This window comes from Strix aluco, chromosome 4, assembly GCF_031877795.1.
Source record: "Strix aluco isolate bStrAlu1 chromosome 4, bStrAlu1.hap1, whole genome shotgun sequence".
NCBI lineage: Eukaryota > Metazoa > Chordata > Aves > Strigiformes > Strigidae > Strix > Strix aluco.
In genome coordinates this window covers 127,219,732-127,243,075 of record NC_133934.1, presented here as the reverse complement: position 1 = coordinate 127,243,075, position 23,344 = coordinate 127,219,732, and the positions used below count along the sequence as shown (strand labels likewise).

The window sequence follows — 23,344 nt, the reverse complement described above, 5'->3', positions numbered from 1 at the left end:
TTATGGTTCTTTTTGCTAATTCAGGGTTGCAGGGAAAGAGAAGGAAATCGCCAGTCTCCAAAATGAGCTCGCCTCTCAGAGAAATGCTTTTGAGCAACAGAGGAAAAAGAACAACGTAAGGAAATTCTTCCCCAACGCCCCAAAAAACCCCAACAACCTAAACCCCAAAGAACAGCCAAACCTGTGTGCACTGCACTCGTCAATGCCTAAGGCATTCTGCTGAGAACATGTTTCTGACAGTTGTCTGCTGTATTGTGTCCCCTGGACACTCCTCTCTTCTTGGGAGTGACTAAACATACCTCATTTTACTGCTCCAGGTTTTGTGAGCTCTTGGACAACTTGCTGATTTGATGAGAGGGAGGAGACTTGCTGGTGGGGGACACATCCTGTAGCAAGTTCTCAGACTTGGATTCAAGCTTTGTTAGCCCTGTTCAGAAACACGTCCTTTGCCAGGGGAGGAAGGAGGAGTTTGGGGAGGGAGGATGGGAGGATGAAAGGTGCTGTGCTCTGACTGAGTTACGGTCCCTGTGTGTGGACATGGGAGGAGGCATTACCTTCAGGGCTCTCGGATCTGGCTCTTCCTAAGAGCAACTAATCCTGATCTTCTGAGGAGGTGAGGGACAGTGAGCCTTCCTTCACAGCAGCTGCTGATGCTGCAGTATGGGTTGTTTGGTGGAAGTAAAGATTGTATCTTCCATCACAGAGCTGTGAAGTTACCTCCTTGTTATACATCACCTGTGCAGGGCAAGAGAATGACATCTTCTAAGTTGTATGGAAGAAAGCTGTTAAAATACAGGGTTTTTAGCTCACCTATCTCTCCTTGATAGCCTATAAAGTCCAGTGAATACTGTGCAATAAGCTTTATTGCTTAAAAGTGGGACAGTGTAAGGAAGATGCACCAGGAAAATACTGAGGATGTGAGCTTTTGAGCAAATAGTGTTGCTTAAGAGCTGAAATAAAGTAGAGGGAAAGTGGCTGAGTAGTCGCAGGAGACAGATGAGCTGGAATGGTAGAGCATACGCATGCCTGTTTCCTGGGGAATTGCAAGGTCTAAGTACCCTTTTGTGGTGCAGGCAGAAATCTGGCTACTGCTGAAGGCAGACCGTGCCTGTAGATCCCAGCTTTCCACATCACAATTTTATCCAATCTTGTTCTTATGTCCTGTGAAACAACCCTTAGGATAGCAGGCAAGTGAAAGTGGTAAAGTAAAAATAACATAGGTACATGCTAGGATTTGGATGCCACTTTGTGTGGTGAATTAAAAATACAACCTTTCAGAAAGGTTGCTTTGAGGGTCGGGGAAAAAAAAAAATCTAAATCCCAAGCACTGTAATCTCCCTGCAAGGCCCACCATCCTTCCTAGATAAGAGCTGCAAGGCTCTTTTTATAAGAGCTCTGAGCCTCCTAACTGAGCTTGCACGTTGACATCTTGTGGAGTACACGTTTGATGACCTCGCCAAGAAAGATGCAGGAGCGCAGCACGGCGCGGTGGTGTTTCCATGCGGATCTGGGGCGTGCTCCCCACTGGTGAGATCCCAGAACCTCCCAGGAGGGCTGGTGAGCAGCAAACCAGTTTTCTTTGGGTCCAGTGGAGAGAGCTGCCTGGGTAAATGCTGCAAACCAAGGCTCTGAGCTTTGTGTTTATAAAATCAGCCCTGGCGTAGTAGGTTTGTGCTGAGGCCCAAGGAGCTACGCAGCTAGATCTGGTTGCAAGATCAGGAGCATCAATGTGTACACCTCCATGTATACTGGGGTCCATGCTGGGTTCTGCACCGCGACATGCCTAACACTCTGTTGTGTAATCTGTGGTTTGGTGTCTGTGTTCCTCACTACTTTTGAAAACTTCCCTCTTTCTTCTTACAAGTGCAGTCAAAGTGTGGGATCGCTGTAGCGATACGCTCTGCAGTAACACTTGGATCAGTTTTGGACAGGGGGGCAGGTTGGGCAGAAATTGGCATTTTTTTTCCCCTTTTCATTCAAACTCTTTGAACATCACACTTGTTTTTGCTAGTGTATGTCATCTTACCCAGCAAAATGATCTTGCAGTAACCAGCATTTAAATGCAAATGGTGGAATGTAATGCAAAATATATCTCTGAAGTAAAAGCGGAAACAGTTTGAATATTGGCTGAACTGAAATCATTCTTTCTAAAAATGATTAGGACCTTCGGGAGAAAAACTGGAAAGCAATGGAAGCATTGGCATCAACTGAAAAATTGCTGCAGGACAAAGTGAACAAGACTGCCAAGGTTGTAATGTTAACTGCTAGAAACGATGCGTTAAGCTAGAAGCAGATCTGCAGCTGGTTTTTTAAATGAAATGGAGGCATTTAACTTTTACTGCAATTTAAATAGTCTGTTCTGAGTGATCATTCATATACTCTCACCTCTGCTTCTTCCTGTTGTCTTTAGGTTTCTTTTTTTTTTTATCCTTAGTTTGTGGGCATGCTGATTTTTGATTTCTGTTTGCATAATTGTTAGAGCTGTTGTGAATCGTTTTTTCTTTGTGGGGAGCTCTAGAATAAAAACTGTGCTGGTGAGCAACCTGCTTTCATCTACTGGGCTTTCACTGTGCTTGAATAAATTTATTGGACCCGTGAAGAACTAGAACTAGATTATTATTTAAAAACCTGGGAACTTCTCAGCAAAACGGTGTCACCACAGCTGTGAATACTGTCCTTGAAAGCATATGAAGCTCGACAGGTCCCGTCAGAGGTAATGTTCAAAATGATACAGGGTGTGAATTGCTCTGAAAGGAGCTTGGGTTTGCTATGAGCCTGATCTGGTGTTAATTGTCACCATGCAGATTTTATTAAAAAAAGCATCAAAATAAAGCCACAAGTCAGGTAGCTAGAAGCAGAGGAGCTCCGGTTTGGGATTGTGCGTCTGTGTTTTGGAGATGTCTCCGCTCGGCCCCGCGTTCAGAGAAGTCGTGTACCTGCTTTTGCTGTGTGCTAACGCTTGCTTGCTTTCTCTTGCAGTCGGAAGACTTCATCAAACAGCCATTTGCCACTTCTCGGTGGTTCCTAAATTGCTGAAAACTAACACACTTAGCGCAGCTTCACAACCTAATGTCTCCTGTCCGTTTCTGTCACTGAATCTCAACCCACTAATGCCACCGATCTCTTGCAGCAGAGGAACTCAGAGCAGCAAGGCGCAGTAACACTGATGTCAAAGAGAAAAAACAAACCCAAACACTAGCAAAGGATTTTTGCTGAAAGCTGCCTTCTGCGCAGGGTTTCAGGCTTTCCGCATTTAAACTTACACGGGAGCCTGAGCGTCCTATGGCTAAATTAAACCAATCTGCCACAAGCACAGCAAGCAAATTGCCTGTGGCTGGTTTGCTTTTAACGTTAAATAAATGGAACGATAGATCTGTGGTGCCTTTGGCTCTGTGTATGTATATTTGCAGAGCAATGACAAAGAAAACCTCGAGATTGTCACACAGCTCTAATAATTATTTCCCATTGCATCCAAGCTTGGGGAAGGAGGATGTAAGGGTCTCCCTCTTGAGTACTTAACAGTAATATTTAGAAGATACAGTCTTGCTTTCTTGGCCTGGTTCAAATGTGCATTAACACAAAGTTTCCTTTTGACTTTAATTCTCTGTTTTTGATGTGGTGATGTTAACTTATGGTGATGTTTTTCCCACCTAAAACTGTTTAAAATAAGTACAGATTTTTAAAAAACTGTTGATTGACCAAACTTCTTGGTTTTGGGATCGCTCAACTTCAGTGGCAGGGTTGGTGTGATCTGTGGATGCAGTTACTCAGCACAGTGTAGTTTGTGTTGTGATCAAGCGAATGATGGTGTAATTTCTGTACAAACAGGCTAGATTGGAGGAAGAAAACAAAAGCTTAAGCACGAACAAATGTGAAGGCCAAATTCTGAAGCAATTCAGTGTCAATTTTTGAAGCAATTTACTGGCAATTTTAGAGACTATAGTGCCTTTCTCACTTAAACAAAATGACTTTCTGGGTTAAATAAGTTACTCTAGGCATAGAAGAGGCTATTTGCCAGGTCTGTGGAGCATGTTGCCCAGTTTCACATGAGCCCTTCTCTTGGTTTAGGAGAAGCAGCAGCATTTGGAAGCTGCGGAGGTGGAGACGCGTGAGCTACTCCAGAAGCTGTTCCCTAAAGTCTCTCTTCCTTCTAACGTGGTAAGAGAAGGGACTTTTCCTACCCTACTGCTGGGGGCTGGGGAGCTCTAGTCCTGCTGTGCTGGGCAGTCTGCAGCAGTTCCCCACAGTCCCTTCTGCCCCAAGGCTTTTGCAGTGGGACATGAGTGTCTTCTGCTGGTAATACCTGTCCTTGCCAACAGCAGAGAGGCAAAGCTTCAGACTGTTACTTCAAGAAAAGTGTTAAAACAAGGAACAAGTTACTATCTTTTTTTTTTTTTTTAAACATCCCAGCATCTGATTCATCTGCCTGTGTTATCTTGTGTCTAACCAAGATAATAAATTTTAAGGTTGTCTGCGTGTTTGCTCACTGTCTGGCGTGATGGGGATCCATATCTTCCCTGGCAGTTATGCAGATAAGGGCTGGCCCCCCTTTCTGAAGGGACTGTGCTGCCTCAGTGCCAGTTAATACAGTTCAGGAGGGTTTGTTTCGTTCCCAAAGTTCCATTGAAAACCACCAATTTCCACTTTTATATTCTTGGTGGCTTTCAGTTGTTCGCGAGGGAAGTGCATTGGGTTCATATGGTTTGTATTGTGTGAATGATGGGAAGTGAGGCTGGAAAAATGGCATCTTTGTTTCATTTGTAATGTCTAGAGGTTTTGAATATCCATATTTAAAATTATTCTCTAATGTGCTAAAGTCAGTCTTCTGATGAACTAGAAATAGTCTTAAAAAAGACTTTCTATAAGGTTATAAAACAGTCTTCTTAGTGAGGTCCATAGAATTACATAGCAAGCGTCTGTTTTAACTGCTCAGGGATTTTGACAAAGATTCCCTTAAGTCTTGAAATACTTTTTGTAGAGCCCTGACGCTTGTGGGGAGACCTCTGTCACCCAGTTGTATTTCAGCACTTCCAAGCCCCTGTGAACTGTGTGTGTCTCACAACCTCACGCTCCTGGATTGCTGCCCGCCGACTGTCAGCTCGGCTGCCTGCAGTACTAGCTCAACAACTGCTGTCAGGCTTTGCGTTAGCTCCGGGGAGTTAGGGGACTGAAACACGACTCTGTAAGCCTGCAGTTGGGAGGCAAATGTCCTGAAGATAGATTTATTCAGGTTATTCTCAGCTTTAACCGAATGCGTTTCCCAACAGAGCCACAGTGAGTGGATATGTGGGTTTGAAAAGATGGCTAAAGAATACTTGAGAGAGGCTTCAGGATCTGAAGATGTCAAGGTAGGCACAAATGGTGGATAGCTTCCTTGTGTATGGCACGTGACATTTTCTGGTATAAATCTTGCAAATTGTGCTCTGGATTGTGAAGTTCAAATCGGTGAACAGGTGACAAGAAAACTGGTTTATGGATGTTTGCATCTTGTAAATCAAAAGTGTATTTGCATCTTTGGAAAGGGCCTCGTGGAATTGTGTGTTGAAACTCAAAATCTCAATTCTCTTTTGCAAGTCATTCGTTTGTTTTCGGGTAACTCAGAGTTAGTGCAGTAACACATATAAAGGTTGCAATTGAGTATTGAGAGCTGTAGGTGAACATTGCACTTGCCGTTGATGTCTTTGGGTTGGAAAGACAGACCTGCCAGTGTGAATGGTACCATCGTGCCTGTTGAGCTAAGATAAATAATAGAACTCAAATCCGCCAGCTGCGACGTGACTCATCTGGTCCCTTTTCTCCTTTGCCAGGCTATGGAGCAGAAGTTGAAGGAGGCCGAGGAAATGCACGTACTGCTGCAACTGGAGTGTGAGAAATACAAATCGGTTCTGGCGGAGACGGTAAGCAGGATGTCTGGTTGCCTGTGCCTTGTGATGTTGCAAGCTGCCTTTCTTCTGCTGTATGCTTTCAAACCCTACTCTCTTCTTAGGAGGGGATTTTACAAAGGCTACAGAGGAGTGTGGAAGAGGAAGAAAGCAAATGGAAGATAAAAGTTGAAGAATCACAGAAGGAACTTAAACAGGTATTTCTGAAGATCTGCTTTTTGCGGCAGCCAGGCAGTTTCTGCCTGAAGTCACAGAGTGTGTTTGAGCGCTGTGAAGGCAGGTGTGGAACAGCCCTGGCTGCCTGGTTTGATCTGTGCGTGACCAGTGCACGAGGAAGGTGAAGTCTGCAACCAGTATAATAGGAATAATCCCTTCTTATAACAATAGTATTTTTGGTGCTCTGACACTTAGTTTCACGCTAAGAGTAATTCTTATTTTTTCGAAGAACGTATTTCCATTTAAACTAAAAAGTGGAGGAATAGTCGCATAAGTCTAAAGACATCAACTATTCCTGTTGCCATCTTTAGAGAAGCAAGAACAAATGAACAGCACAGGTATAAGGTCTTTGACCATTATGACAAGCCTGTGTCACAGTCTTTCACAGGTGGTGCAGGAGGCAGCCGAATAGCACGTAGTAATAGTAGTATTAATGCTGATGGGATAAGAAGCCAAAGATTTAGGAATGTATATGTGTCCCATTAATGTGCCCAGGAATATATATTTTTCTGATCCTAGCAACTCGGACCATATTTCTGTTAAGCACCTCTCTTTTTTTTTTTTTTTTTTCAAAGTCCATTTGTGAGCAGATACAGACTCTTTATGCTAAAATTTAAGCATCATATAATCACAACAATTTTTTGGAAGATGTTAAAATACTGCTTAATCCATTATGGTCAACTAATTACACTTGAAACTGTCTGTAAAGCTTTCCTTTTTAGGAAGGCTCTGTTGCGAGCAAAAGTGGTAAGAAAAAAGCCTTTTATGTTTCTTTCCTAATCTAGAATTAAAGTAGGTCAAAGTGCTTTTTTGAAAGAAATTATTTCTAAAGTGGTTCTGCTTAGTAAATTTGAGTGCCAGAGCATGAGCCTGGAGCAAACAGATAGATGACTTATAAACATCTTGTTTGAGGAGCTTATAAAAGGCTGTCAGATCTTGAACTATAGATGTGCTACCATCTGCTGCACTTACGCAGCCTCTAATAAGGCTAAATATGCTGGGTTTGGTTACGTATCGTACATGGATGGAGACGGTCTTCCCTGTCTAGGAAAGGTATTTCTTTTACCATCGCCAACAGGCAGCTGGCTTAGTCTTTATATTCCAAATCTTTTGGGCATCTAAGCTCTAGATGTTAAAGAACTTCTTACGTTGGGAGAAGTAGGAGAGGTGTTCTAATGGAAACTCAGTATATTGAATTATTTGAGCGAGCATCTTATTTTATTTGATCGCTGTGATTTCATCCTTAATATGTTTAAATCGTAGAAGCAAGCTTGTCTGTATATGGAGAGTTTGTCTTAAACCACCCCAACTAAATGATACATTTCTCTTTCTTGAAAACCACAGATGCGTTCTTCAGTCGTTTCTTTGGAGCACGAGGTAGAGAGGTTAAAGGAAGAAATCAAAGAAGTTGAAACTGTACGTGCAGGTGTTGGGGTTTTTTTTTGTCTTTGAAGCTTTCTGTTACTTAAACGTGATTTAAACTTACGCTGTAAGTCTGAACTTCCTAGGACTTCTCTCCTGCAAGTAATGCAGCCTGTGCTGCAGTTTAAACTGAATCTTTTGGCCAGTGTTTTTGAGAAGCAGAGAAGCTGGGTACTGGGAATTGTCCTTTTTTTTTACTTCTGTGCTCACTCACTGGGCTCCTTCTTGTGAGACTGAGCAGTTTACTGCTTGTTGATGATCTTGGGCTTGATGCTTTTTCTTTTTTTATCTTTTAAGTGTGACAGTTTAAATCTGTGCTGTGCAATCACTGGATTTGAAATGCTCTCTAAATGTCATGAAATATTTGACAGAAATTTATAGCTAATTATAAATTGAGAAAATGATACTGCAAGAAAGCATTAAAACCGTCTGTTTTAACTCTGTTTTTCTCTTTCTAGCTTAAAAAAGAGAGAGAACATTTGGAAAGTGAACTAGAAAAGGCAGAAATAGAACGATCTACTTATGTTTCAGAAGTCAGAGAGGTAAACATCATTGACCAAACTGTTCTTTTTCTTTTGGTTACCAGTTGGCTGGCGAACTAATCTAATGCTTAGCCCCTGTGGCTGAGGAGTTTATATGCTTGTGACCTTAGGGTAGAGCGACACACTAATAACTGAGCAGAAGAAAAGTGGGCATCCTAAGGAGACAAATCCTAAAACTCTAAACTTCATTTCAGCTCAAAGATCTGTTGACTGAATTGCAGAAAAAACTTGATGATTCATATTCTGAAGCAGTAAGACAGAATGAAGAGTTAAATTTGGTAAGAAGCTTGTTCTCTGCTGGGCACAAACTAGGCTCCCAGCATACTTACGAAGCGGAGACTTATTTCAAATCCTGTCTGTTCTGCTAACCTCTTCAGCTTGATATTTTTGTCCATTGCAATCATTTATGTAGTCTTGACTTTTACAATTTGTCTCTTTCTCTGCTCCTAACAATAGCATGTCTGGTTCTTAAGACTTTTTCCAAAGTCTATAAGACTTTCATTCCTGAAACTCCTTGAGAATCAATGTTTTACAGTGTAGATGTACGCAACAGCAAATATAATGTCCTTGAAGCAACAGAAATTGTGCTCTTATCGGTTTAACCTGAGGATTATTCTCTGGTGGTTTTTTTCCAAAGCTTTTGAGGGTGCAGCTGTGGTATCCATGCTCTGACTGTGCAGAACCTTTTCCATCCTCCTCTGTATGTACAGAAATTGGCCAAAACCAATGTTAGATTAATTCAGAGTATCCAGCCTCAGCAGCTGGCATCCTGATGTGGCTGAACAGCTGTGCTGGCTTTGGTGCATGCACTGTGTTTGTCTAGAAATGCTCTCCAGCCAAGCTCCTGTACCAGGTTTTCTCAAGAAGGAGTTGGATTAACCGAAACCAGACATACAGATCCAAAGATGCATGGTTTTCCAGTTTGAGCCCTTTCACTTCTCACTTGTTTAAATGACACGTTTTTTAAGGCTGCAGGAGCAGTCAGATCCTTCCTCTGCTTGTGTTGAACTTTCTTGCTTTTGAGCCAGAATCGAGGAAGGTTGTCTCTGTCACCACGTCTTTGTGGGGTTTTAGAGTAGTTGATGGAACAACCTCTCACGACAGGCTGAGCTGCTGATCTCACCAGGATACTGCCGCTAATGTAACTGGGTTAAAATAGTTGATTTTAAAAAAACTCACCACAATAACAATCTGCTTAAGTTAATAGTATGCTTGGCAAGTCTAGTACAGCATTGCTTAGCATCCTGCCTCAGCAATCAAAGCCTCTCGTTTTGAAAGCAAGGGAAATGGGAATTGAATGCATATCTTAGAGTTAATCAGTAAACGCCAACCTCTTGAATATAAGAGGCAACAATCTATTATGTCTGTAACAACAAAAGCTTAAAAAGCTGAGCTCCCTGCTAGGGCAGCTTGACTCTGCAGTCTGATGATGCTTTGCTGGTAGGAGCGTGAGGAGGTGGTAAACAGCTGCCTTCATGCAAATGGCTCAGGAATGCTGTCCAGTGTGTATGAGGGGTTTTTGCAGTAGGAAGGAGGCTGAGGAATAGAAATGGTGGGATTTCAAAATACGTTTCCCACTGATTTATAAGGCGAGCAAGGAGAGAAGCTGAAACGGCAGAGGAGCTTAACAGTGCTTCCCCAAAATGTAGAAAACCAGCATCCGCCAGTCCAGGTGCTCCAAAGGGGGGGAATCTTCCAAGGGTGAGACAAATATAATGTGTAGGTTTGGAATCAGTGAGAATTCAGGGCTCTGAGTAGCCTATTGTTCACTTCTTTAATCCCCTGCTGGCTCCCAAGAAGATTGACAGCAGGAATAGTGAACATTAGCACAGTGCACTTCAGAGGCACAAATCCAACAAAATTGGCACTCGAGCTTCTTGTTAGCACTCCTATTTGAGGCTCAAGCCTTAAGTGCTGTGTCTGGTTCTGTATGCTGTGTTGAAGAGCAATCGAAATATTCTTTAAAAAATGTTTATATCCTCTGGAAGGCTGTAGTTTAAGGGCAGCCAGTACAAAGTATTCATCCCTCTTGACTGAAATAGTTTCACTTTTTAGGATTGAATCTAAACACAATCGACAACTTAATACACCCCTGTCAGTGATTCATGCCTTAATGTGACATTAACAGACTGGTTGAGTCAACATAGTTGTAATAAGTGGTGCTTTATTAAGATGACAAGTAGAGCTTTTTAGTTTATTCAGCAGTAAAGTGACTGTTTAGCCTGAATTAGGAAGATGACAATCTACATTTTTACATATTTGCTGTGAATTAAGTTGAAGTCTGGGCTGACTTTTGTGATAAGAGTGCTGGAGAGACTTATGTACTGTCAGTATTGCTAATACTCCTGCTGGCAGTATAGTTTAGAAGTTGAAAACACTTGTAATGAAGCTGATGTCTTTTCTTCTGTAGTTTCCATTCTTTACATTTATCTTTACAGATGAAGTCTCTCTTCCTTGACTGTCCTTGTAAACCTCATCATATGTGTTGACTAATCCAGTGTGCGCAATAATTGTTAGTAATCTCACTCCCTTTGCAGTCAGTGTGCACCGGGTTAATCCGTGGGACAGACAAATGAAATCTCTGTGTGTGTGAGGAAAACTGATTTTCTTTGTTACTATTTTGCAGCTGAAAACGCAGCTAAATGAAACACTATCAAAACTCAAAGTTGATCAAAATGAGAGGCAGAAGGTAGCTGGTGACTTGCCCAAGGTAAGCAGAGACCCTTAACAGTTGCAGATTTAGGTATTATCAAAACCCTCAAGATCTGTAGTTTTGCAGTGCTGGAAAACCTGGTGACTTGAGCAGTTCGAGGAGGCTGCCTGCCTGCTGGGGTGTCTCGCTCCCCTCACTGGTTCTCCAAGTGACTGGGACTGTGGGTGTAAGAGCTCATGCAAGATACCTGCATGTCTGAAATGATAAAAAGGCAACTAACAGCTCTGTTTAATCTTTGAAGAGTCTCTTCTTCATGATAATTCTATGCCAGTGGGAACAAGTGGTTATTTGGGGCTGACAAATAATTATTTAGAGAAACCCAGCCTAATGAAAAGCCCATTCCACAGCCCTGCACCCACACCACAGCCTGAAGCTTTTAAATCCAGTCTCAAATGACAGTGGTTACAAGTGGTTTACAAGCCATCTGCCCATTTGCACGTGGTTACAAATCGGCTATAACCCAGGAGACTGCAAATCTTTAAAGTTAGCTCTGCGCAAGCTTGATGAGACAAGCAGGTGGGTTACCTCTGCTCTTCCTCAATGGCCGCTCTTGCAAGATAGATTAGAGTGGGAAATCTTTAAGCCTGAGAGGTCTCAGTGCTGTCTGTCACCCCAGAAACAAACCTCTCACGGGAGAATTGATAAATGGAGACAAGAATAGCCTGCAGAGTGGCTGAGTTCTGGCTCCAGACTGTGTATATAACACCTTGTTCCTTCTGCAGTAGATGCATAGTAAGGAAATTGGGCTGAATTCTTGCAGGGCTGGAGAGGGGGGAGTTGTTGGTGGGGCAAGTCTTGTCCTGGAACAGAGACAGATGATCGCAAAAGCACTGCCAGGAGGTGAGAAGGTAAAGGAGACCTGCTGTAAGGTGTTTAAAACAAGTTGCTCAGGACAGTTCTGTTGGATGTTGACATATCAAGTGAGCTGTGCTGATGTCCATGGTTCATGGTATATTCTGTATAAATGCAGATCTATGATTAGGCTTTTGGAGAGCTGTCAGCACTGCTACTCTTGCACAAAATTTTTTCCTGCACAGTTTTTGCCTAATAACTTGACATGAGACTATTAAAGCTTCCCTGTAGAATTGCTCTCAAATGCAGGCAGGCTGACATGCAACATGCTGATTGTAAGGAGACATGTCAATCTTGGCAAATGTGGTGGTCCCCTGAGCAAATCTGGCATAAAACAGATTTCCTTCTGAACAGTATTTTATCTCTGTCTCTAGTGCTCTTGCAGGGATGGGGGTTTGCTTCTCAGCCTTTGCTAATTGTTGTGCCTCCCCTGTTTGTGTGGGTTTTGTTTTGTTGCTTTTCTCCCCTACAGGCCCAGGAGTCTTTGGCATCTCTTGAGAGAGAAATTGGAAAAGTTGTTGGTGATGCCAATGTTATTGAAAACAGCGACGTTTGCACAGAGTCGGTGAGTGTTTCTTTTGAGCCCATGCTCAGGGGCAATGCAAATCTCATGCAGAGTATGAACTTTGGGAAGTGAGGTCCAGCACAGGAACAGGATCTGTGCTGCTGATGGTAAATTAAGGCTTGATGAAACTGCCTGTCCTACAGCTTGTCAGGGTGGTGTCCTGGAGCTGTATCCCAAGGATGCATTGGGAGTTGTGCTGTCATCTGGATCGTGACCTCCTTCCCATGGCTCAGATTTGCAAGGAGGAAGAGGAGAGATTCTGCACATGAGATCTGAGATTCCAGTGGGTTTGGTTTGGGCAAAAGCGGGAAGATCCCCAGACTTGTCCCTTCAAGAAGGGAAGCTAAAAATAAATCTGCTGATAACTAAATGAGCTTAAAGCACTAACTGTTGGGTTGGCACTTGCTGACATCTCTAACGCCAAAGGTGGTGGGCAGTTTTGCACGTCCTGTAACACCAAGGCAGAGAATGTCTCTTGCCAGAACACTGACCCCTCTGGGCCTCTGTAGCTGTGGGCAAGAGCCTGTCGTTAGCCACTGGTAGGTGCCAGAATTCAACTTCAGCTGGTCCTGGCTCCTGGGAATTTGTGCCGACCTTGGTGTGGTCCAGCAGCAAAATCTTGCTAGCTTGAGCTTCTGTAAGCAACAGACTTGAGCACTGCCTCGTGCTGTGGGTGGGAGGCTCCCCAGATCAGTGGTGGGTTTTTATATCCTTCAGTAATGGCATTGCATTCACAAGGTCTGGAATTGGGTGGGTTCTGTCTGGGGTGGCCTGCTTTCACGCTTGGAGGTAACTCATGTGAGCCTGTGGGTTCCTGCTAGCACAGATGATTGCTGAACTGCTTGTGTAGCTCGTACTCCTGAGTGTTGGCCCTAAAAAAGACACCATGTGTACAAGTGGTTGAGTTGTGGCTTAGTAACTGGGCTTCTCCATCTCCGGAAACTAGAGCTTTCACACCAGCTTCAAAATAGCTTCAGCACAGCTTTCTGGAAGGCAGTTGGGAAGGGGATGGCTAAAGCAGATGCCTTCCCAGCACGTTTTACACAGCTAAGTGGTGTCAATGGAACTCATTACCCATTTTCTTCTTGTGAGTAGAGTGGAAGGAAACGCTGTCATTTGAGGGGGAGAGGAGCACTTGCTGATAGGACAAATAATTCATATCGACTCCTTTTTAGCTTGTGAAAGTAAGCAGCTTCATCAACTGTGAGAGGAAGCAAGGAGTCTTCTGAGGAGTACTGTAGAAAAGCTTTTGCCTTTGTAGTTGTCAGCCGAAGTGAAATGGCTTTCCCAGAGCGATCAGTCGCAGACGCTGATGGGCCCTCGTGGTGTGGGCTCGCTGTGTCTGAGCAAGAGATGCCGCTGGGCCTGCGAGACCATGGGTGTCCCAACCCTGGGAGCTGGGAGGGATGGTAGCTCTGTCCAGCCCTCTCCTGTGTTGTCAGCCGGAGGCCGGTCGGTGATGGTGACAATCGGGTGCTCTGTGTCCCTGTCTGCAGCAGGCTGGAGGAGAAGAGCCCTCCTCAAACCAATGCCAAACTGCATCCTCTCTGCTATGCCTTCATGGCTTATCTAAGTGGTACATCAGAACGGTGATACCATCAGTCATTTTGGGGCTGGTGACACTGGTGAGCCCTCCTGAGCCAGGTGTCATTAGATGTGCCCTGTGGTGGCCCGAATGTGCTGGTTTGATTTTAACTGCTTTAGCCTTAACTTGCGTAACCCCTCTGGCTCATGCATCGCTCCGCTGTAACAGCGTGGGCACGTTGTGGAACCCTAACCAGCTTTCCTCCAGAATATCCGTCGTTTTATTCTGAAGAGGAGTGTGGAAAAACAGTTCTAATAAACCTGTAATTAAGCCTTCATTAGTTAAAAATACATTAATTGTCTAAACAGCTCTCTTGACAGGTAGCCATTGGCAGAGGCTAGAATTAGAACGTTTTCTTTATCTTCTTCCCCAAGCTCTTTTTTGCTGCCTTTTTTTTTTAGGGGAAAAAAAAAAAAGCTGTCTCCCCAGAAGCCTAAAAACCCGGCTTAAAATAGCTCTGAGATTAAAAAAGAAACTCTTCCAGCCACTTCCACCTAGCAACAGTGTCTCTTTTTTTAAGAAGGACCTGAAAACACATGCTCGAAAATGAGCGTATTTGTTCCTTCTGCGTACTGGAACCAACCCACAAAATTGAGAAATGATGCTTGTGTAAACCCTCAAACATATTCTCTGTGTTTTCTTTAGACTCCTTTTCTTTCTGTTTAAAAATAGACCATTTAGTTTTTCTAATCAGCTTCCTTGTCAGTTATGGGACTAGATGATGACTAAAGGGTGCCTTTTAGTATGCTTTAAGGAAGTAATTTATATTCAGCAGCTTGCTTAGGCAGTAAACTTACTTTGAGGCTTATATGAAATCGAATGTGCTTTCCCCCCTACCCCAAATCTCAGTGTAAAAATCATCGCTGTGTAAAAATCATCACTGAAAAGGGGAAGTGATGCACCTATAGAGCATGATGGAGGGGAATCTGTCAGTTCAGCACCCGTCTTAGCTACCAGGTCTGTGATCACAGGGGGTTCCCCACTACTATCCTCTTCCTCTCTTCATCCCCATGTCCCAAAGATGTGCTTTCCCCTGAGTCACCGTGCGCTCCTGGGTTAGCAGAAGCTGCAGTATGACTGTAGTGAGCCCAGATCCATCGGGAGCTGGTCAGGATTGGCCCCAGGAGGGTTGGGGATGTGTCTATACTTCATGAGTAAACTGCCTGAGATTAGTAAAGCCACAAAAGAGAAGGGAGAGGAAGCAAATAAGGGAGAGAAGAGCTCTTCCCAGAGATGAGAGTGAATTGAAAAGCTCCTTCGTTGCTTCTGCTCGTGTGGTGGTTTCTGTGCTAATGCACATGCGCTTTCATACCCGGCACTGTTGGTCAGTGCTGTGATTCATCTGTTTTCTGGGATGATAATTGCATTTGCCTTTATTCTTTCAGCAGTCTGGTCTAATGGAAGGTGTCCCTGCCCATGGTACGGGGGGGTTGAACTACATGATCTTTAAGGTCCCTTCCAACCCAAACCATTCTATGATTAATCTGTACAGGATTGCGAAGCGAAGTCTCAGTCTTGATTTTCTACTTTAATAAGGGTAAAATAGGTTAAGGCTACCCTAATACAAATTCCCAATGATTTTCTACAGTAGAAAAATATTTACCAGTTGCACTCAAGTAAGAGCTTTGTAATATATGACTTTGTTCTCTTGCCGGAGCCCAGAGTAGTTTCTGTAATGGTGCAGGTGGTTGAGTTTGATTTACTGCTCGCTCTGCGTTACAGCAAGTCTAGCAGCGTTTCCAGCCAAATGGGAGCTGGGAAAGTGGCCTTCTCTGAACTCGCTCTAATTTCCGTGAAACTCTAGGGAGAGATTTGCAACAGCATTATGCATCAGTCTCATTCTGTTAGTAAAACCGCTTTCAGTTGGAGTGGGGTTGGCCGATGCTGAGCGCTTGCTTGAGAATTGGGTACTTCTGTATTGCTGACACCAAGGCAGAGTTGCTTATTTTTAGCTGTTAAAATTGGAAGGGAAAGCTCTCCTACAGGTTATCTTCACGTCCGTATTACGAGCTGAATAAGGAGTAGTAATGTGTGTTTTAGGTGTGGAGTTCTTTGTATGTCTCTGGAGGAGCTAATCAATAAAGGTAATAAAACAGGGATTATATCACTGTTAGCTCAGCAAGACTGGCTTTGGGGAGGAGGGCACGCAAGAGGGGAAGAGTCCATTTCCAGTTGTGACACTTCCCTATTAATAAACTGTTGAACTCCTTATAAAAAAAAAGCACTTTTGTTTAGAAAAGCAAGTTCAGCATTTTAATTTCAGTGCAGGAAGCCGGTTTTCTAGCTCTTGGTAGCTTTCTTTTTTCCTTTGGTGTTGACTGGTGCTTAGACTGCTTTGTGAAGCCCTCATCCAAGTGCAGGTGTGACTGGCAAGCAGGAATTTCCCCGGGGCTCGGAGCAGCGGGTGAACCTGTGGGCTGGCTGGCAGGCAGCACGTCCTGGGCCTGGGCAGGACCATCGGCACTGCGCTCTGCGAGGGGAAAGGTGTGGATCTCCAGCCAGCTGTTCCAAATGGTTTCACAGCTTGGAGCTGCCTTGTGCTTGGGTATTACGTACCGCTGAGGACACCATCCCACAAACCCTGCTACAGACCAAGCCCTTGGTGGTCCAGCAGCCTTGTTGTCACAGCTGCAGGGGTCAGAAGTCATCCCTCCCGCTGGGCGCACCGTCGCTGCGCTGAGCAGCCTGTGTTATAAACCATGGGCTCTCATCCACGTGGGGTTTGCAGGCTCGGGGGGTAATAACTTCTGAGGCTGGATCAGCCGTGGTTACAAGCACAATTCCGGGAAGCAGTGAGTAAGTGGAGTCCCGGGCAGGGAGGGTTGGAGCTGGAGGTCAGCGATGCTCTTGCCGGCGTTCGGCGCGTGCAGGTAATTCCCTGGAACAGGAAACAGTTTCTTGACTTTGAAACATGTTCTCTTTAAATGTGGCCATAACCCTCTGACTTACAAGAATTGTTCCCATCTGCACAAGGAGTTGTAATTTTGTACGGAGGATCTAATTCTAGGCTTTCTTGGTAATTAGATTGTAAATGAGTTTTTAATGATTTTTTTTTTTTTACTTCTTCCAGGAATTGACTGATAAAAGACTAAATGTGGCGGGGAATCTTAACCAGGATGTAGGTCATCTCAAGAAGCTGCTCGTGTCAGTAAGCCAAATGCTGTCAAAGGGACGAGAACACTACCAGCTAGTAGGTAGGTGCGGCTGGTGACCGTCTAGTTGAACTGGTGGGCAGCTGTCAGGAAGGACACTGCTCTGTGATGGTGGGACCCTGTTCAGATTTGGCAAGTCAGGTGTCAAAATCTGAGGCTTTCTATGTGCAAATCACAAAAAGCTTCTAGTAGGCACTGCATTTGTTCCTTTCTGGATCCATACTTCAGTTAGCTGGGACTGATCTTACATCCCACGTCCCTCTCTTGGCATGTAACTCTCTCCCTCCCTTCCCCTACCTGCTGCTTCACGCAGCAGGTTTTCCCAGAGTTTTGTTCTCCAGGTGCCTGTGCCTTATTTCCTTCATCCCAGCTAAATGTTTACACTTCAGTGCTCTGATTGCTTTGGGATGGAGGATATAACGTAACCCACTGGGCTTTCACTGAGCTCGCAGCAGCGGCTTGCTGTGGTCACGGGGATACGAGTATCTGAAGCATCAGTCTGGCATGAACTCTTCATCCGATTATAGATGCATGAACAAGGCTTTTATTTTAATATACGGCCAGCTTGGAAACCTGGGCCTTTGTGGTTGACTGCATCATGCTGGTAGACTTCTTGAATGACCCAAAGTTAGCTAATGGTCAGGTAAACTCGAGACACTAAACTTTCTCAGGAAGCCTCTGCTCTGAGCCGGCTCTGAAGGCGGGTTGTGAACTGCTCGGTTTGGGAGGCAGCAAAGCCTTGGCACTGAATGAGCTGCTACAAGAGGTGTCAGAACTCCCTCTCATCTACTGAGGATGGGGACTTGTGTTTTTTCCTGCTTTAGGTATTTTTTTTTCTGCTCCTACCTCTGTAATACAGTGTGGGCGGCAGAGCTGGTCTTAAGGGCCAGTAAGGTTGCTGGTGGGGTGAGCCCAGCCTTCTAGGATGGGCTCAGTGCATGTGGGAGGAAGGTGGTACCTGCTCTGGGAGGCTGTTCTTGCTTGGCCCCCACCACCCTGGCTTGTTCCTCAGGGTTTCATCATGGGCTGACACTAACAAAGCGGCTTGCACGAGCCGCAGGTTTGCTTCAGCGCTGCCCTTTGGAAACTGCTGGGCTGATGTGGTGTTTTGTGTTTCTCTTGCAGAATGAAGTCACGGGGGAATCGTTAATTTGAGGATAGCAGAAGGCATTGTATTATATTTTGCCAAATTAAAGCCTTATTTATGTTTTCACCCTTTCTACTTCGTCAGAAACACTGAACAGAGTTTTGTCTTTTCTAATCCTTGTTAGACTACTGATTTAAAGAAAAAACCCAACTCTGTAGACACCTCCAGAGTTTAGTTTTATAATAAAAACAAAGCTGTTTGGATAATTAGACCTTTACATTCCTGGAGAGACAGTAAACTCATAATCTTTTATCTTATTTTGCTCAATAAAATTTGTTCAGAAAACTCCAACGTGGTAAAGTCACCAATGGGATATAACATTTTAATACTGATGTTGTACACTGTTTTACTTAATTACATTTTTGGGATTAGCTGCCTCTGACTTCAACCTCAAGTAAACACTCCTTTTTTTTTTTTTTTTTGGTTGCTAATGTAATCAGTTTTTGTAATGGTGTCAGCAAATAAAGGGATGCTATTATTCAAGGTGTTCCTGCTCTCTTCTTTAACTGAATGTGAATGACTCAGGTGACATTTCCACCTCTCCCCTCCCTGAAATGAGCATCAGGCTGCACTTGGGGTACTTGTTTTTGGTCAGAGGACGAGGCACAAGCTTGAGAAGAGGCAAACTGGGGTGCTTGCAAACTTCAGAGCAAGTCTTCCTTTTGAAGAAAAGGTACTAAAAGTCCCAGCAAACCATCATGTGAACTGTGGTTCCATGTCCTATATCCTCTTTGGGGAAAAATCAGGGAGGACAAGGGGGAGGAACAGTTGGAAACACCGGATTGTATGGCAGAGCCAGCTTTGGTGGGAGTGTTGGACAAGGCTGCCAGTGGTGTGTGGAGTATCTCCCTTTGCCCTGGAGCTGCCTCCTGGATGGGAGTCTGTGGTGGAGTTTTGGGGGGGGTTGGATGCTCTGTTACTGGGTGCTACATTGGGAACACATCTGGGGAGGGTCTTTGGGACAGGGATTCTGGGGGTATGGGGAGATCAGGTGGCCCTGCTCTGCTTTGGGTTTTTAAGTGTGTCTTAGAGAAACCCTTCAGCTCCATGGGAGGTGCTTCAATAAGCGAAGTGAGATGTTGCTGGTTAGTTTTTGATAACACTTGAGAACATGATTATCCGAGGGAAGGCAACAGAACAGGGGGACAAAGTGGATTAATTGTAGAGGTAAAGTGGTTCAAATTGCTCACCCCGAGCTTTTCATGCTCTTGCCTTTGTGGGATTTTTTTGTTAATATTTTTGTCCTTGCTCACCAACCCCCCTTGACCAGACAGGAGGTGAAGAAGTTACTTCCTGACATGGATCTAGTGGTTTCCTGGATGATGCAAGTCCTGTTGAGAGCTCAGAAATAGCTCAGAAGAGGGAGAGAAAACTGAAAAACCTGTATTTCTTCACAAAAGCTGCCCCTGGGTTTCAACTGTACTGACTAAACTGTCACGTTCCTCTGAGTTGTTACTTCATTGAGTGAAAACTCAAATGCTTTATAGGTTTGAAGTAGAAAGTATTTCTTAGTGCCAGAGACACCCCTTGCAACTAGATCTAAGGAAAACCTGAACCCTGGAGGGTCTCCACACTTGCCCAGGTTATGATCAAAGGCTCATCCTTTGGCAGACATCTAGGCACCTATTTTTTGGGGTAAGTAGCAGTTTAACGGATCCATACAGGTTTGACTGTTTGGAAACTATTTCTGAACATAACCCACGAGCTTTGGTGATGGTAGTTTGGGCTGGGGGTGTTGTGGTGGTGTTCTGATTACGGTCCTGCCTGTCTGGAGAGTCCTCATGGCCACCCCAGCTGGGAAACTCTTCTTCTTTTGGAGCTCTCACTTAGTAAAATACATGGCCACGGAGGCAGGTGCTGGCTGTGGCGGTTGTGTGGGAGAGCAGCCCCGAGTTTCTGCTATTGTAGCTGTGTTGTGGCATGCAGCTGAGTGGAAACTCAGCCTTCCCCTGGATCAGATACTCTCCTTTGTCTGCTCTGTGAATCTGAGTCTCAGCTGTGGTTTTGCTCCTCTCCTTTCCCCTTAGGAGTAAGGGCAATGGACGGCAGGAATCTTCACGAGGAGCTGTTTCACATCCTCCTTGGGCTCACCAGGTAACAGTTCTCCCAGTATATGTGGGTAACTGGCCTGGGGGTACCCAGAGCCTTTCTGTGTGTCTTGCCACGGGCGTTGCTGGTTGGAGAGCACACAGAGACGGGCACCAGTGAATTTTAGGCGTTGGAATGGGCTGCCCTGGGCAGGGGTGGAGTCCCCATCCCTGGAGGGGTTGAAGAGTCGGGTTGACCCAGCGCTGAGGGATCTGGTGGAGTTGAGAACGGTCAGTGTGAGGTTCATGGTTGGACTGGAGGAGCTTCAAGGTTTTTTCCAACCGAGATGATTCTGTGAATTCCCTCCATCATGAGCCTCCTTCCCTGCGTTCAGGTGGGGCAGTAGCTTTGCAAGACCCTGGGAAAGCTGGTGGTGAGACCCGGGTTGCACAGGTACCAAGTGGAGCAGGGTGGATTCACTTCTATCTATCCCCAGTGTGGCGCCGTGAAGGCAGAGCAGGTTGAGGAGCTTCCCTGTTCATCCTGCCTCCCCCTCCGACAGCTCGGCTGGAGCTTGGTACAGGTAATGTCCCAGTGAGAACTGGGGTTTCCAGGTAAAGTCATGTCCCTTTTTCCTCAAAAAGGTGGTTTTGCAAATGCTGATGGTGCCTTGTTCAAGGAAGAAATGCTCCTAGAAGGGATGGCAGTGCCTGGAGAGCCTTTGGAGGAGCAAAGGCGGTGTGGCCATGTCTCCAGGATCTGGATTTTCTGTTGGGTTAAACTGCAGAGCAGGGAGTGAAGGTGCTGCTGCAGTGCTTTAGTTTCAAGGGGGAGAGATTTGCAGTGTCATTCCTTTTCTCTCTTGGCAGAAATCCTCCCAGGAGAGGATGCAAGACCTTTTGTTTTGTAATTTAAGTACACGTTTTTATTTTGGTTTGGGAGGTGTGTGGAGGTGTTAAAAGCAGCTGTAAAAAGATCCCCTGAAAAGCCCAGCTGAGCAAACCCTAATCCCCTCTGTGAAGGGTGAACAGAGGTCAGGATGGTTCCCCAGGAGCAGTGGGAAGGGGGATGGATGCTGTTTCATCTTGGTGTCCTCTCCAGCCCTTGATAAAATGGGGTTGTTGGCAGTTGCATCTCAAATTTGGAAGGCTTTACCGTTCCGATTTGGTCACTACGAGATCCCTCCTGCTCTGAGCATCTGCTGAGATAAAAATCTAAAGACCCAAAAAAAAAAAAAAAGTGTGTGGGAAGCTGATTCATCAATGCAAAGGTAGAGCTGGTACTTGGCATGTTTTCCCAACCCTCCGCAAGCCCCCAGTTCTCTGCAGAGCTTCAGCCCTTGGTTTCCAGCCAGGCTGGGAGCTGCAGCCACGGCAGGAGGCAGGTTGGTCTCTGCCCGCGCTAGAGGGAGACAATAGCTAATGGATACAGAGACGCTTTTCTTGGAAAAAGCCCAAACAGGGATGTTTAGATACCGGCAATGGATTTTTATTTATTTTTTAATCACAAGGCCGGGGTGATTTGCACTAGGAGAAGCTGTGCACCGTGCGCCACGTGCGATGCGCCTTCCGCCGTGGTGCTGGCTATCGAGTGGTGCTGGGCCTGATTTGTGTACAAAACTGGCTTCTCTTGCTCTCTGTTCTCTATCAGCCCCTTCAAAATGGAAATGAGAAACGCAGGGGAAGGCTCTGAGCTGTCTGTTTACTCTCACTGAAGTTGTGCTGCTGCTTCGTCCCTAAGCACGAACCTCCCACCCTTTCCCAGCTGTATCCAGCAGACGCGAGCACTAAGTTGTTCATCTAGTAGCTGCTGTCGGGTTTTCTCAGGCAATGACTCACTTGGCTATTTATTATTGTGATTAAAAAAGAAATCTCATGCAACTTTAATTCTAATTCAAATGATTTTGCCATAAAACCCCTTTGCAATGACGCAGCTGTGTTTTTCTCCCCGGGACTGCTGGTGCTGTGGGGATGCTGGTGGTCCATGTCACCGTGTCCCCCTTGCTTAGTGTGTGACCTTGGCCTTTTTCTGCAGCACTTGCAGTGCTCTTCGCAGTCAGCTGTGAATATTCCTGAGCCGTTCCATGGTCACCGAGGCTCTTGCCAGGCTGGTTTTGTCAGGGCTCTGCCTTTTGTGTCGGGCAGTGGGGTGGTACTGGGGGGCTCTTCTGCAGATCCTGGTGGAAGCTGTGAGCGGGAAGAGCTGCTGCTGGCCGGGTGGGAGTTTCTAAGGAAGAATCCAGAAGGTGAGAAACACCATTTCTGCCTGCCTTATTGACTTCAGTGTCTTGGCTAAACTTAACCAGGACGCAAAGTCAACTAACTTCAAGGCAACTAACAAAGGCAGTCTAACTTCAAGGTAAGAATGGACAGCACCATGCAGGAGCTTCCCCTCATCGCCTGGACCTTTTGATTTACTCAGATTTGTTTGGTTAAGCATCATCTTCCCTGTGGCTCCAGAGCATGCCTGTGCCCTGGCTGGAGAGGAAAGGTCTTGGGGAGAAAGTCTTTGGTAATGCTGTGGGATGCTAAGTCTTAGAAAGCTTTAAAATAAAATGGAGATAGTGTGAATGCTGGAAAAGTAGTGGTTTTCTTTCATCCCCTTTTGGAGATTTAGCTTGCTCTGACAAATCCCTGTGGATCCCATGCCGGGTCTGGCTGGGCTCCCCTGCCGCAGTGTCCTGAGGCAGCTGGCGGGGAGCGATGGGTGAGGGGTGCTCCTTGGAGAGAGGTTTAGCCAACTATCTTCATGGAGGGCATTTTCTCTCCCAGATTTGCTTAAAATAAGCCTGGACTAGCTTCCTGGAGGTACAGATTATGTTGATTTTGCTGGGAGATCTGCCTGTTGTGGGGCCAGGACTAGAGACCCGAGAGGTGGCCTCAGCCAGTCGGTTCTTCATCTGGGTGTTGTCCTCTGCGAGAATCCACCACAGCAAGCAGGTCAGTAAAGGCCTTGAGGAGTTTCCTAAGTCTACATGAGAGACCGGGAGTACAGGGACAACCCATGGGAACGCCAGGACTTGCTTGGGTGATCACTGGGGGAGGTGCCCCCTTCCAAAACCCACCTCTCCTCATTCCCAGCACACCAAACCACCGACAAAACCCTTGTGAGGGGGCAGGTGTTGCCGGCATCCCTGGTCTCAGCAGCTGGGAAAGAAATTATCCAGCCTGAAGGAATGGTGTTTTTTTTTCCTGAAACTCTCTCCCCCAAAACAATTTTTTCTTTTTCATGGAAGAAACA

General features: G+C 45.3%; 1 protein-coding gene across 13 annotated transcripts in view; it reads left to right on the top strand.

The window, feature by feature from the left end:
* Positions 1-18,554, top strand: part of KTN1 (kinectin 1) — a 78,909-nt gene extending 60,355 nt beyond the window's left edge. For 5 of the 13 annotated variants that reach the window (XM_074821065.1, XM_074821062.1, XM_074821061.1 and 2 more), the window contains 13 exons: positions 25-115; positions 2,162-2,248; positions 4,069-4,158; positions 5,268-5,348; positions 5,808-5,897; positions 5,987-6,079; positions 7,443-7,514; positions 7,979-8,062; positions 8,257-8,340; positions 10,689-10,772; positions 12,100-12,192; positions 16,848-16,971; positions 18,055-18,554. In XM_074821065.1, coding sequence (XP_074677166.1) covers positions 25-115; positions 2,162-2,248; positions 4,069-4,158; positions 5,268-5,348; positions 5,808-5,897; positions 5,987-6,079; positions 7,443-7,514; positions 7,979-8,062; positions 8,257-8,340; positions 10,689-10,772; positions 12,100-12,192; positions 16,848-16,971; positions 18,055-18,059 — 1,078 coding nt within the window. In that variant the 3' untranslated portion in view covers positions 18,060-18,554. The remainder of the gene's footprint in view (positions 1-24; positions 116-2,161; positions 2,249-4,068; positions 4,159-5,267; positions 5,349-5,807; positions 5,898-5,986; positions 6,080-7,442; positions 7,515-7,978; positions 8,063-8,256; positions 8,341-10,688; positions 10,773-12,099; positions 12,193-16,847; positions 16,972-18,054) is intronic. The other 8 variants (XM_074821070.1, XM_074821068.1, XM_074821064.1 and 5 more) reach the window with 7 other exon arrangements.
* The last annotated feature ends 4,790 nt before the right edge of the window (positions 18,555-23,344 follow it).